Source organism: Mobula hypostoma, chromosome 12 (genome assembly GCF_963921235.1).
Source record: "Mobula hypostoma chromosome 12, sMobHyp1.1, whole genome shotgun sequence".
Lineage (NCBI taxonomy): Eukaryota > Metazoa > Chordata > Chondrichthyes > Myliobatiformes > Myliobatidae > Mobula > Mobula hypostoma.
Window position 1 is genome coordinate 58,244,331 of NC_086108.1, and position 13,153 is coordinate 58,257,483.

Consider the following 13,153-nt stretch of genomic DNA (forward strand, 5'->3'; position numbering starts at 1 on the left):
GTATTTGTTGGAAAAAGTATGTGAACCTTTGCTTCCAGTAACTGGTGTGACCCACTTGTACAGCAATAACTTCAATCAAGCATTTCTGGTAACTGTTAATCAGTCCTTCACATTGACCTGGAGGAATTTTATGCCATTCCTCCTTACAAAACTGCTTCAACTCCGGGATGTTGGTGGGCTTCCTTGCATGAACTGCTTCCTTCAGGTCTTTCCACAACATTTCTATAGGATTAAGGTCAGGATTTTGACTGCCATTCCAAAACACAACTTCTCTTCTTTTTAACCCATTCTGTTGTTGATTTACTCTTGTCTTCTGGATCATTGTCTTGTTGCATTATCCAAATTCTATTAAGCTTCAGATAACAGATTGCTAACCCTGACATTCTCCTGTAACATGTCTTGATACAATTTTGAATTCATTGTTCTCTCAACGATTGCAAGCTGTTCAAGCCCCAAGGCAGCAAAGCAGCTCCAAACCATGATGCTCCTTGCACCACGCTTCACAGTAGGGATGAGGTTTTGATTTTGGTGTTGGTGTGCAGTGGCCTTTTTCCTCCTAACATAGCAATGTGGATTTCTGCCAAAAAGTTCAACTTTTGTCTCATCTGTCTATTGAAAGTTGTCCCAGAACCATTGTAGAACATCCAGGTGGTCTTTTGGAAACTTGAGATGAGCAGCAATGCTTTTTTTTTAAAAAAAGAGCAGCGGTTTCCTCCGTGTATCATTCCACGAGCACCATTCTTGTTCAGTGTTTTTTTTATATAGTGGCTAGATGAACAGAGACTTTAGCAAGTTCTGGAGATTTCCGCAGGTCTTTTGCTGTTAGGCTTGGGTTCTTTTTCACCTCCTTCAGCATTGCATGTTGTGCTCTTGGTGTGATCTTTGCAGGATGCCCACTCCTAGGGAGAGTAGCAACAGTACTAAGTTTCCTCCATTTGTAGACAATTTCTCTTACTGTGCACTGATGAACACCCAGGTCTTCTGAAATGCTTTTGTAGCCTTTTCCAGCTACGTGCATCTCTACAAATCTTCGTCTAAACTCCTCTAAAAGTTGTTTTGATCGAGGTATAGTGCACATAAACAGATCTTCATTGAGAAGAGCAGTCTCTGTCAGTAACCTGACTTTGTGAATCTTTTTTTATAGGGTGGGGCACCTCTACAACCCACACCTCCAATCTCATCTCATGGACTGGAACACCTGACTCCAAATAGCTTCTGTAGAAGGCATTACCTGGAGGTTCATATACTTTTCCCAACAAATACATCTAATATTGGATCATTTTTCTCAATAAATATATGAACAAGTATAAAGTTTTTGTGTTATTTACTTGAGTTCTCTTTAGTTAGTTTTAGGACTTAGATGAAGCTCTGATCACATTTTAGGTCATATTTGTGCAGAAATAGAGAAAATCTGACAGAGTTCACAAACTTTCTAGCACCATTGTATGTGTTTATTGGTTTGTTCCATTGTGGGCATATCGCTGCAAACTTAAGTTATGCCCAAGATTACTAGTGAATAGCTATTAAGTATTTTGTTATCCATATTGTGGAATCCATGAAGGAAAAGATGACTGGCCTGAAATAAACAACAAAATATGATCAAAATACGTGTAGGCTGAGACCTCCAGCTCCTCATGCCTGCTTTACCTTCACTGATTACAGCTCAGTGTTCAACACCATCATGCCCTCAGTACTAATCAACAACTCCAAAATAGGTCTCTATACCTCCCTCTGCAACTGGATATTTGACTTCCCCATTAAAAGACCACAGTAAGTGCAGAATGGAAATAACATCTTTCCCTTGCTGACGATCAACACTAGTGCACCTTAAGGATGCATGCTTAGCCCACTGCTCTACTCTCTACACCCACAAATGTGTGGCCGGACACAGTTCAAATGCAATCATTAAATATGACATGAGACGACTATTGGCAGAATTTCAGATGATGATAAGGTGGTGAACAGGAGTGAGATAAATCAACTGACTAAGTGGTGTTGCATGCAAGACCAAGAAATTAATTGTGGACTTTAGGAAGGGGAAATCGAGGAAACACACATCAGTCCTCAATGAGCGATCAGCAGTGGAAAGGGTGAGGAGTTTTAAGTTCCTGGGTGTCAACATCTCTGAGGATCAATCCTGGGCCCAACATATCCAGGCAGTTACAAAGAAGGCACGACAGCCGTTATATTTTATTAGGAGTTTGAGGAGACTGGACATGACACCAAAGACTCTCACAAATTTCTACAGATCTACCACGGAGAGCATTCTAACTGGTGCATTTTGGTACGGAGGGTTGACTGCACAGGATTGGAAAAAGCTGCAGAAAGTAACAAACTGAACCAGCTCCAGTCACAATCAAGAGAAAGTCTGCAGATAGTCATAGTCATACTTTATTAATCCCGGGGGAAATTGGTTTTCATTACAGTTGCTCCATAAATAATAAATAGTAATAGAACCATAAATAGTTACATAGTAATATGTAAATTATGCCAGTAAATTATGAAATAAGTCCAGGACCAGCCTATTGGCTCAGGGTGTCTGACCCTCCAAGGGAGGAGTTGTAAAGTTTGATGGCCGCAGGCAGGAATGACTTCCTATGACGCTCAGTGCTGCATCTCGGTGGAATGAGTCTCTGGCTGAATGTACTCCTGTGCCCACCCAGTACATTATGTAGTGGATGGGAGACATTGACCAAGATGGCATGTAGCTTAGACAGCATCCTCTTTTCAGACACCACCATGAGAGAGTCCAATTCCATCCCCACAACATCACTGGCCTTACGAATGAGTTTGTTGATTCTGTTGGTGTCTGCTACCCTCAGCCTGCTGCCCCAGCACACAACAGCAAACATGATAGCACTGGCCACCACAGCCTCATAGAACATCCTCAGCATCGTCCGGCAGTTGCTAAAGGACCTCAGTCTCCTCAGGAAATAGAGACGGCTCTGACCCTTCTTGTAGACAGCCTCAGTGTTCTTTGACCAGTCCAGTTTATTGTCAATTCGTATCCCCAGGTATTTGTAATCCTGCACCATGTCCACACTGACCCCCTGGATGGAAACAGGGGTCACCGGTACCTTAGCTCTCAGGTCCTGCAACACACACAAAATGCTGGAGGAACTCAGCAGGCCAGACAGCATCCATGGAAATGAGTACAGTTGACGTTTCGGCCCAAATTGGCAACTGTACTCTTTTCCATAGATGCTGCCAGGCCTGCTGAGTTTCTCCAACATCTTGTGTGTGTTGCTTGAACCAGCCTCATAATGGGCACTAGCGATCACAGCATCAAGGATAACTTCAAAAACGATGCCTCAAAAAGGCAGCATCCATCATTAAGGACCTCATCATCCAAGACATGTCCTCTTCTCATGCTACTATCAAGGAGATGGTACAGGAGCCTGAAGACACACACTCAATGTTTCAGGAACAACTTCTTCCCCTCTGCCATCAGATTTTTGAATGGACAATGAATCTATGTCCATTACCTCAATATTTTGTTTTTCTTTTTTTTGCTTTCTTCTTGCACTGGCATTATTTAATTTTTAAAAATATATTGCTTACTGTAATTTGTAGCTTTTTCATTATTATATATTGCGACATTCTGCTATAAAGCAACTAATTTCACAATTTATGGCAGTGATAGTAAACCTGATTCTGATTTGGAAAATAACATCAGATCTTTTACCTCAGCACTATGCTTAGCCCACATCGCTTGAAAACAATACTATTTAAAAATTAATGTCTTGAATACATAGCAATGAGCCTCCACAAAACTCTTGGATAGCAAATTCAAAAGATTAACTAACCTCTGGGTGAAGAAACTCCTTTTCATTAATTTTGAGGCTATGATCCCTACATCTCAACAAACTACCCAGGGTAGTCCTCCCCCTCCCACTTTCAAATCTCTTACTAGCTCTTCCTTCAGTTAGTCCTGACGAAGAGTCTCGGCCTGAAATGTCGACTGTACCTCTTCCTAGAGATGCTGCCTGGCCTGCTGCGTTCACCAGCAACTTTGATGTGTGTTGCTTGAATTTCCAGCATCTGCAGAATTCCTCGTGTGTACCCAGGGTAAAAACAACTCCTTACCATCCAGCCAAGGAATTTGTATGTTTAAATGAAATCATCTTCCTTTCTTCTACATAGGTAAGAAGATCAGTCCCGAACTTAACATTTCGGGTCTCACTAGGGCTCTATTGCATATAATTGCAGAATGACATCTTAGGCATTCAAATCACATTGCAATAAGGCATGAACATACCGTTTTCCTTCTAAACAGTTTGTTAGTTTTCAGTGGACCAGGACAACCAGGTCCTTTTGAATCCCAGAACATTTGATCCTTTATCATTAAAAAAAGACTATTTTTTCCGTCAAAGTAGATAATCACATTTTTCCACATTATATCCATCTGTCATATCTTTCTTAGTCACATAGCCTATCTATATCTTTCTGAAGTCTCCACATCATTTTCAGTCTAGACTGCCATTTGGTTAGTGTCTTCAGCAAACTTGAATGTCACTTTGTCCCCTGATTAAAATTACTGATGTTGATTCTCAACATTTGGAGCTATTGTACCAACCCCATGCATCAGTAACACTGATCACTGTCTGAATATGACCATTTTAGCACTTTGCTTTCTGTCCATTAACCAATTTTATTAATAATCCCCAACATGGAACTTTATCAAAATGTTATCTGAAAGTTCTAGGAAATCACAATTGGTTTACCCATATCATATCTGCTGGTTATAAATGCAAAAACATTCAAAATACTTGCTACCATGATTATTCTCTCAAATTCACACTAACTATATCCAATCCTGTTATTGCTTTCTAAGTACGACAACAGTCATAGAAAACTACAGCATAAAAACAGGACCTTTGGCCCATCTAGTCTGTGCTGAATCATTTAAACTGCCTAGTTTCATTGACCTGCACCTGGACTATAGCCCTCCCATCCATGTACCTTTCTAAACAAATATTGATATATTTTTCTTTAGTAGTACAGGTAGGTTCTGATAATTTGTCCACTACAAACAAGCTACTGTTCCTTTTTTATCCCTTTTTCCTTCTTTAAATCATAAGATTTGCTACATTCCAATTGCTGAGAATTACTCTGGAATTTATGTAATCAGGGTTACCCACCTTCTCCATAGGCAGCATAATCAAAAATCCTAGTATGCTGGTGATTGGGCCTGTGGATCAATTGCATTTCAGTTCCATTAATTAAGAGTAGTTATTATTATTTATAATTTCTCTGTTTTTAGATATGTATTTTTTTTTAGATATGTAATCCTCCATGATTTCTGGGAGGTTTTTCCTCAACTTTCAGGAAGACAGCACAAGGTATTTGTTTAACTTCTCTGCTGTTTCCTCATTTCCTGGTATAATTTTTCCTTTCTCAGTCTATAAAGGATCGCATGTTAATTTTAACTGTTTGCATATCAGCAGAGGTTTTTAAAATCCTATTTTTAAAATGTTGCTCAATACCTAACTTCACATTCAACTTTCCCTTTTCCCACCATTGCACAAATCATCTGCTGAAGTCTGAAATTTTCAGGCATATAGTTTATATCCCATTAGACTCTCATCCTGTAGTTAAGCCCCTATCTCTGATCTAATATTATGATTTGTCTTGCTAGTCATAGCTGAACAACCTTTCCTGTCTTTTTTAAAACTTAAAGGAATACATGTTAGTTATTAATAACATATTAACTTTTGTTAACGTTGCCATCACTGATTTATTATCACAGCTTTCAGGATGATTTCACAATCTATGAGAAGTAACCCTCTCAGCTCACTTTCATGGTTTGCTTTATTCAGATTAAAGATCATGGTTGCAGGATGAACTAAATCACTTTCAGTGTTTATATAAACTTTGCTGTCAAAATGATCACCACTCGTTAAAGCACCATTTAACTACTAAATCATTAAAAAAAACCTTTCTTGTAAGGTTAAAAGCAACCTGCTGCTGTTGAATCTAATTATTAAAAAAAAACACATGGTAAAGTATACTCACATTAGTAATGTCTCTGCGAATAGAGCGCAGTGGATTGCCCTCAAGCAACAGAGATTTCAACTTCGGGAGATTTCCCAGCTTATACGGCAAGCTGCAAGTCAAAGAGCATTTCATGAATGAACAAGAGGTATTCCAGCAAATGTTACATCCTAACTCTTCATGGGATTTTTATATAACTGTAAATAAATAGATCACATTTGCTTATTCAGTAACCACAATTATAGTCATGGAGGATAAAAAATTTTATTTTTCATACACAATGGAAAATGTGTGAAGAAGAAAATGCTGTTAATAGAATGTAGCTTTGACATTAATAGGTAAAATTAGTATAAATGTAAAATAAGTATTCAACTTCATTCTTCAGATTACTGTGCTAGAAGATAAAAGACTAAAAATAATAAATAATGTTCCATGGACTCTTCTAAAGATAGGGTGTCAATTAGTTAATGGTTCATTATCAATTAATCACTATGGACACAAGCAATTATTGTGATAAAAAAATTGAAATGCTGACAGCATGATGCTCCCAGCCTCAAAAGGAAGTCAGTATTGGCTTCCATAGGTCATGATGTACTGCTGGGTTTTGGAATCTCAGATCAATCCAAAGGTGTTGGGCTCCCCTCTTCCCATAATTTCAGTCTTGGTTCTTCTTGGTGAAAGTACTCACACCATGCTGATAGTAGGGAGTTCCAGGATTTAAATCCAGACACAAAGGACCAGTGGTATATTTCCAAGTTCGGAAGGTATGTGCCTCGGAGAGGAACCCGCAAGTGGGGGGTTACCTTCTATCTTTGACCTTGTAAAGGAGGCAATAGGTTTTGGATCTACAACTGGGACTGTCCAAATGAGTAACTGCAGAATACACTGTAGCCACTATGAGCTGCAGTAGGATGGAATGAATGCTTAGCTGATGGATGGAGTGCTAATCAAAAGTTTGATGTCATCAAGCTACCAGAGAATTATTGGGACTGCACTTATCCAAGCAAGTGGGACAGTATTCCAACACGCTCCTGATTTATTTTTATGGATGGTAGAAAATCTTTTGGGTGGTGGTAGATAAATCTCTTGTCACAGATTCCTCTAGATCATCTCTTGCCATTATGTTATTTATATGTCCATAAATTAAATTTCTGGCTTAAATACAGAAATGGTGCAGCACGCTGAGTGTCATACTATGGATTCCTAACTATATAACCTGATAATTCACTTGGCATTATACAGGCATTATAGAGATGTGTTAGTGACAGCACTGCTTTGTTACAAACCCCTGCTCATCCTACTGCTTTGCCAGGAACCTGTCATGAATCACTGCCCTCCACTACTGTTGCTGTACAATAGATCACCCAGGCTATGTTGAGAAAACAATACAGCCACTCAGCACTGGGTGAGAATCTCTGGGCTCTACTCTTCCAACACCATGAACGTAGGCGACACAAAGGTTGGTGGTGGTGTAGATAGTGTAGAGGATTGTCAAAGATTGCAGAGAGACATTGACAGGATGCAGAAGTGGGCTGAGAAGTGGCAGATGGAGTTCAACCTGGAGAAGTGTGTGATAGTACACTTTGGAAGGACAAACTCTAAGGCAGCGTACAAAGTAAGTGGCAGGATACTTGGTAGTGTGGAGGAGCAGAGGGATCTGGGGGTACATGTCCAAAGATCCTTGAAAGTTACCTCACAGGTAGATAGGGTAGTTAAGAAAGCTTATGGGGTGTTAGATTTCATAAGTCGAGGGCTAGAGTTTAAGAGTTGCAAGGTAATGATGCAGCTCTATAAAACTCTGGTTAGGCCACACTTGGAGTACTGTGTCCAGTTCCGGTCACCTCACTATAGGAAGGATGTGGAAGCTTTGCAAAGGGTACAGAAGAGATTTACCAGGATGCTGCCTGGTTTAGAGAGTATGGATTATGATCAGAGATTAAGGGAGCTAGGGCTTTACTCTTTGGAGAGGAAATGATTCCAGGATTGAATGGGTTGTCATATGAAGAGGGTTTGATGGCTCTGAGCCTGTATTCACTAGAATTCAGAAGAATGAGGAGGGACCTCACTGAAACCTATCAAATAGTGGAAAGACTTGATAAGAGTGGATGTGGAGAGGATGTTTCCTATAGTGGGAGAGTCTAAGACTAGAGTATGCAGCCTCAGAATAGAGGGGCATCCTTTTAGAACGGAGATGAGAAAGATCTTCTTTAGCCGGAGAGTGGTGAATTTGTGGAATTCTTTGCCACAAGCAGCTGTGCAGGCCAAGTCTTTTTGTATATTTAAGGCAGAGGTTGATAGAATTTTGATTGGTCAGGGCATGAAGGGATATGGGACTGAGAGGAAAACTGGATCAACCATAATGAAATGGCGGAGAAGACTCGATGGGCCAAATAGCCTAATTCTGCTCCTATATCTTATGGAATCATCCTTGTGAACCTCCTCTGAACCCTCTCCAATGCCAGCACATCTTCCTTAGATGAGGATCTCTCCCTCTCCCAGTATAGAGTGCCCTCCTGCTTCAAAACATCCACCATTGTTCCCGTACCTTAAAAGACCAAGGTGACATGTCTGAATGACTGGCGTCCTGTCACACTCACCTCAATAATAAGCAAATGCTTTGAGAGGCTGGTCAAGGATTACATCTGCAGTATGCTGCCACCCACACTTGACCCCTACAATTCGTCTACCGACACCAATCAACAGATGACGCAATAGCGTCCTTTCACATCTGCAGAAGGAGGATGCTTATGTGAGAATGCTGTTCTTGGACTACAGTTCAGCATTCAACACCATAATTCTATCCAGTCTCGACAAGAAGCTCAGAGACCTCGGCCTTCACTCTGCCTTCTGTAGCTGGATCCTGGACTTCCCAAGAACTTTCTACAGGGATACAACTGAGAGCACCCTGACTGGCTGCATTACTGACTGGTATGGAAACTGTACTTCCCTCAATCGCAGGACTCTGCAGAGAATGGTGCAGACAGTCCAGCGCATCTGTACATGTGAACTTCCCACTATTCAGGACATTTACAGAGACAGGTATGTAAAAAGGGTCCGAATGATCATTGGGGACCTGAGTCACCCCAACCACAAACTGCTCCAGCTGCTAGCATCCGGGAAATGGTACTGCAGCATAAAAGCCAGGACCAGCAGGCTCCGGGACAGCTTCTTCCATCAGGCCATCAGACTGATTAATTCATGCTGACACAACTGTATTTCTATGTTATATTGACTGTCCTGTTGTACATACTATTTGTTATAAATTACTATAAATTGCACATTGCACATTTAGACGGAGACGGAACGTAAAGATTTTTGCTCCTCATGTATATGAAGGATGTAAGTAATAAAGTCAATTCAATTACACCACCATTCACAATACTCAAGGAGAGGCCTCATCAGTGCCTTATAAAGCCTCAGCATCACGTCCCTGCTCTTGGATTCTATACCTCTTAAAATGAATGCTAACATTGCCTTTGCCTTCCTCACCACTGACTCAACCTGCAAGTTAATCTTTAGGGTGTTCTGCACAAGGACTCCCAAGTCACTTTGCATCTCAGATTTTTTGATTTTCTCCCCATTTAGAAAATAGTCTGCACATTTATTTCTACTACTAAAGTGCATGGCCATGCATTTTCCAACATTGTATTTCATTTGCCACTTTCTTCCCATTCTCCTACCCATTTCCTCAACACTACTTGCCAATCTTTGTATCATATGCAAACTTGGCAACAAAGCCATCTATTCCATCATCAAAATCACTGCTATACAGCATAAAAAGCGGTCCTGCCACTGACCCCTGCGGAACACCACTAGTCACTGGCAGCCAACCAGAAAAGAATCCTTTTATTCCCACAGACAGAAGGGATTAGTTTATTTAGACATTTAGTTAATAGTTTAATTAGTTCAACTCAGCATCATGGGCTGAAGGGTTCTGTATTATGTGCACTGCTCCACAGTCTATGTCAGTAATGGTCACAGGGCCAAAAAAAAAAGAAAACGAGAGGTTGATGGTAGCTTCCATCTTTTCCACCTCTCGCTACTACAGTCTGTAATCCCCACCTGCCCCAAGTCAGCCACAATAATACCCATACCAAAGAAAAGTACAGTGAACTGCCTTAATGACTATCGCCCAGTTGCTCTAACTCCTATCATCATCAAATGTTTTGAGAGACTCATACTGTCTTATATTAAGTCTGCCATACCTGCTGACCTTGATAAATACCCGTTTGCGTATCATGCAAACAGATCGACAGAGAATGCAGTCATCACAGCTCTCCACACAGCCCTTACAAACCTGGATCAGGATAACACCTATGTAAGAATGCTGTTTGTGGACTACAGCTCAGCTTTTAATACAGTCATCCCCTACAAACTGGTGCAGAAATTGAGCAACCTGGGCCTTGGCAGTTCACTGTGCTCACGGATACTGGATTTTCTGAGTAACAGACCCCAAAGTGTCAGGATGGGAGAACACACATCATCTACTCTCATCCTGAACACCGGTACACCACAGGGGTGTGTTCTAAGCCCCATCCTCTATTCTCTTTTCACCCATGATTGCTCTACCATTCACTCCACCAACACCATTGTCAAATTTGCTGACGATACCACCCTAATAGGTATCATATCAGACTGTGATGAGACAGCCTATAGGGAGGAGGTACAGCATTTGACAGAATGGTGTTGTCATAATAACTGGACTTGAACATCACAAAAACCAAGGAGCTGATAGTAGACTTCAGGAAATCAAAGCGCGTCGAGCACTCTGCTCTGCACATATACGGGAAAGAGGGGGAGAGAGTAGAGAGTTTCAAGTTCCTCGGTGTCCACATCTCAGCTGACCTTACCTGGGCTGTCCATATCTCTTATCAAGTGGGAAGGCCCAACAGAGGCTCTACTTCCTAAGGAAGCTAAAGCACGCTCTCTTCCCTCATCACCTGCTGATCAACTTCTATCGGACAACTATAGAGAGCCTCCTGATGTATTGCTGTGCAGTGTGGTTTGCCAGCTGCACAGAACAGAACAGGAAGGACTTGCAGCGGGTGGTGAGGGTAGCAGAGCGGGTTATTGGCACAACATTACCTTCCCTCAGAGACATTTATACTGGCAGACTTCAAAAGAAGGCTACTGGTATTTCAAAGGATCCCACTCATCCTGGACATCACCTGTTTTCCCCTCTACCTTCTGGGAAGAGATACAGAGCATTAAGGATGAAAACTAAGAGACTCCTCAACAGCTTCTACCCACAAGCAGTGAAATGTATAACACCCCCTTCCCTTCTCCTGACCCCCTCCTAAGACGGCAGCAGCTAAATACATCACACTTCCAGGAATGGCAGGTGTGCAATAGTCCTACCCCCCCCATCCATATATTATTAATTTTGGACTGCACTCCTGAGGTTTTAGAGTTTATTTTATGTATATATTCTTTGTCATGCTGCAAAACGTTGAGCTGCTAAACTGTGTTTCATTGCTCCACAACAATGACAATAAAGATATTCTTCTTCTTCTATAGAAGTCAATAAGACTGCCCAGATCCTGCAGTCTGTCACCATCAGTTTGCAACAATGGATATCATCATTGCACCTGCCATGTTGCGGACCGAATCCCACATCTTGGTGCTAAACAGCTGAACTGTTTGCCCCAGCATACCTCTCATTGACGATCATGGGCAGCCTCTCCTCACCGAGTCATGGGTAATTCTTGTGCTTGGATTGCTAGTGGAGTGAGGGGCTCACACCAGGTCTCCAGCACAGCAACTCACAGTTGTGTTTAACTGAGAGTGTTGAAGCTGGAGAATTGAGAACACTATAACATAGACTATAAGACATTCCTTTGTACCAGACTACAGATTTTACATTTATCTCACTAGTATCTTTACATCATGTATTCAGTTAATTTTATGTGATAAACCACGATAGTAGTTAAGTTAGTGTTAGTCCTCCAAATTTCAACACAGACAGGGTTACCTTCAAACCCAAATGCCAAGGAAGACAATACAGAGTATTAATTTATTACATCCCATAACTTCATTCCTCTCCGTACCACTTTGAACCATTCCATTGGATAGAATCCAGATTAATCCACACTTCAATGCTATCAGTGAAATATTTGCTCCAACAAAATCCTACCTTGGCGCCTCACCATGGTGTAGGAGTGACACAGGCCGAACATCAGCGAAGTATGGCAGAGATTCATTCTCTGGCAGGTCTAACCTAGCCGTGAAGGTGATGTTCCACCGGGATACTACTAGACTAGATCTAGTAGTAGGATGATGGCTAGCTAAGTCAAGGAGGTAAGCATGCCTTTGCTACTTTGTAGGTTATGCCACTTCAGGCAAAGGCTGCACCCAACGAGGACGCCGGCAGCAGGGCGTCTGATGGTGTCTGTGGCAGGTGAATCCAAAAGGGTCAGTGGTACAGCCACCTTGGTGGCACGCGGAGGAACCGGAGTGTTGGTCAACGGATGGCATCACTAGGCTAGTTAGTTGTCACTGCGGGGAACTTCCTTATCCGCTAAGTCTGTTACACTCCTGTGTACCACTGAGCAACAGATTTGGAAGCCCAGAGAGACTGTATGGTGGGGGCATGACACCGTCTGTTTTATTACTGTGCAAGGCATGTTGGAGTAGAGTTTCTGGATGGTGTGGAAAGCCCTGTGGCGATGGAGCTCATGTGACGGCAGCAGGCTTGAGGAGCTGGAAGCTGCTAGCATGAACTCTGCACATAGGCAGCTCACATAAGATGGTCGCTACCTTGTTGAGTTTTCTGAGCAACAACAGGGTTGAGGCAGCTATACGAGTGTCCAGGCAGCCCTTTTTAGGGAAAGTACTGCCCGCCCTGGAAGGGGAAGCCCCTAGAAAAGGTGGGGTAAAGAAAGCTTGCTCAGATTTCACCTGGCTGGCTCACCGCGGCCAGCGGGTCTTCACCACTGCAGTAAGAAGTTTAAGAAGATGAAACTGATTGTTGCCACATGGAATGTGTGCAGTTTTGGTCCCCTAATCTGAGGAAAGACATTCTTGCCATAGAGGGAGTACAAAGAAGGTCCACCAGATTGATTTCTGGGATGGCAGGACTTTCATATGATGAAAGACTGGATCGACTAGACTTATACTCGTTGGAATTTAGAAGATTGAGGGGGGATCTCATCGAAACATA

At 41.9% G+C, this 13,153-nt stretch overlaps 1 protein-coding gene across 1 annotated transcript in view; it reads right to left on the minus strand.

The window, feature by feature from the left end:
- lrrc40 (leucine rich repeat containing 40) overlaps window positions 1–13,153 on the minus strand; it is a 101,572-nt gene that overhangs the window by 34,971 nt on the left and 53,448 nt on the right. Inside the window, exon 8 of the mRNA XM_063064218.1 lies at window positions 6,016–6,106. Within this exon, the coding sequence (XP_062920288.1) occupies window positions 6,016–6,106 (91 nt within the window). The remainder of the gene's footprint in view (window positions 1–6,015; window positions 6,107–13,153) is intronic.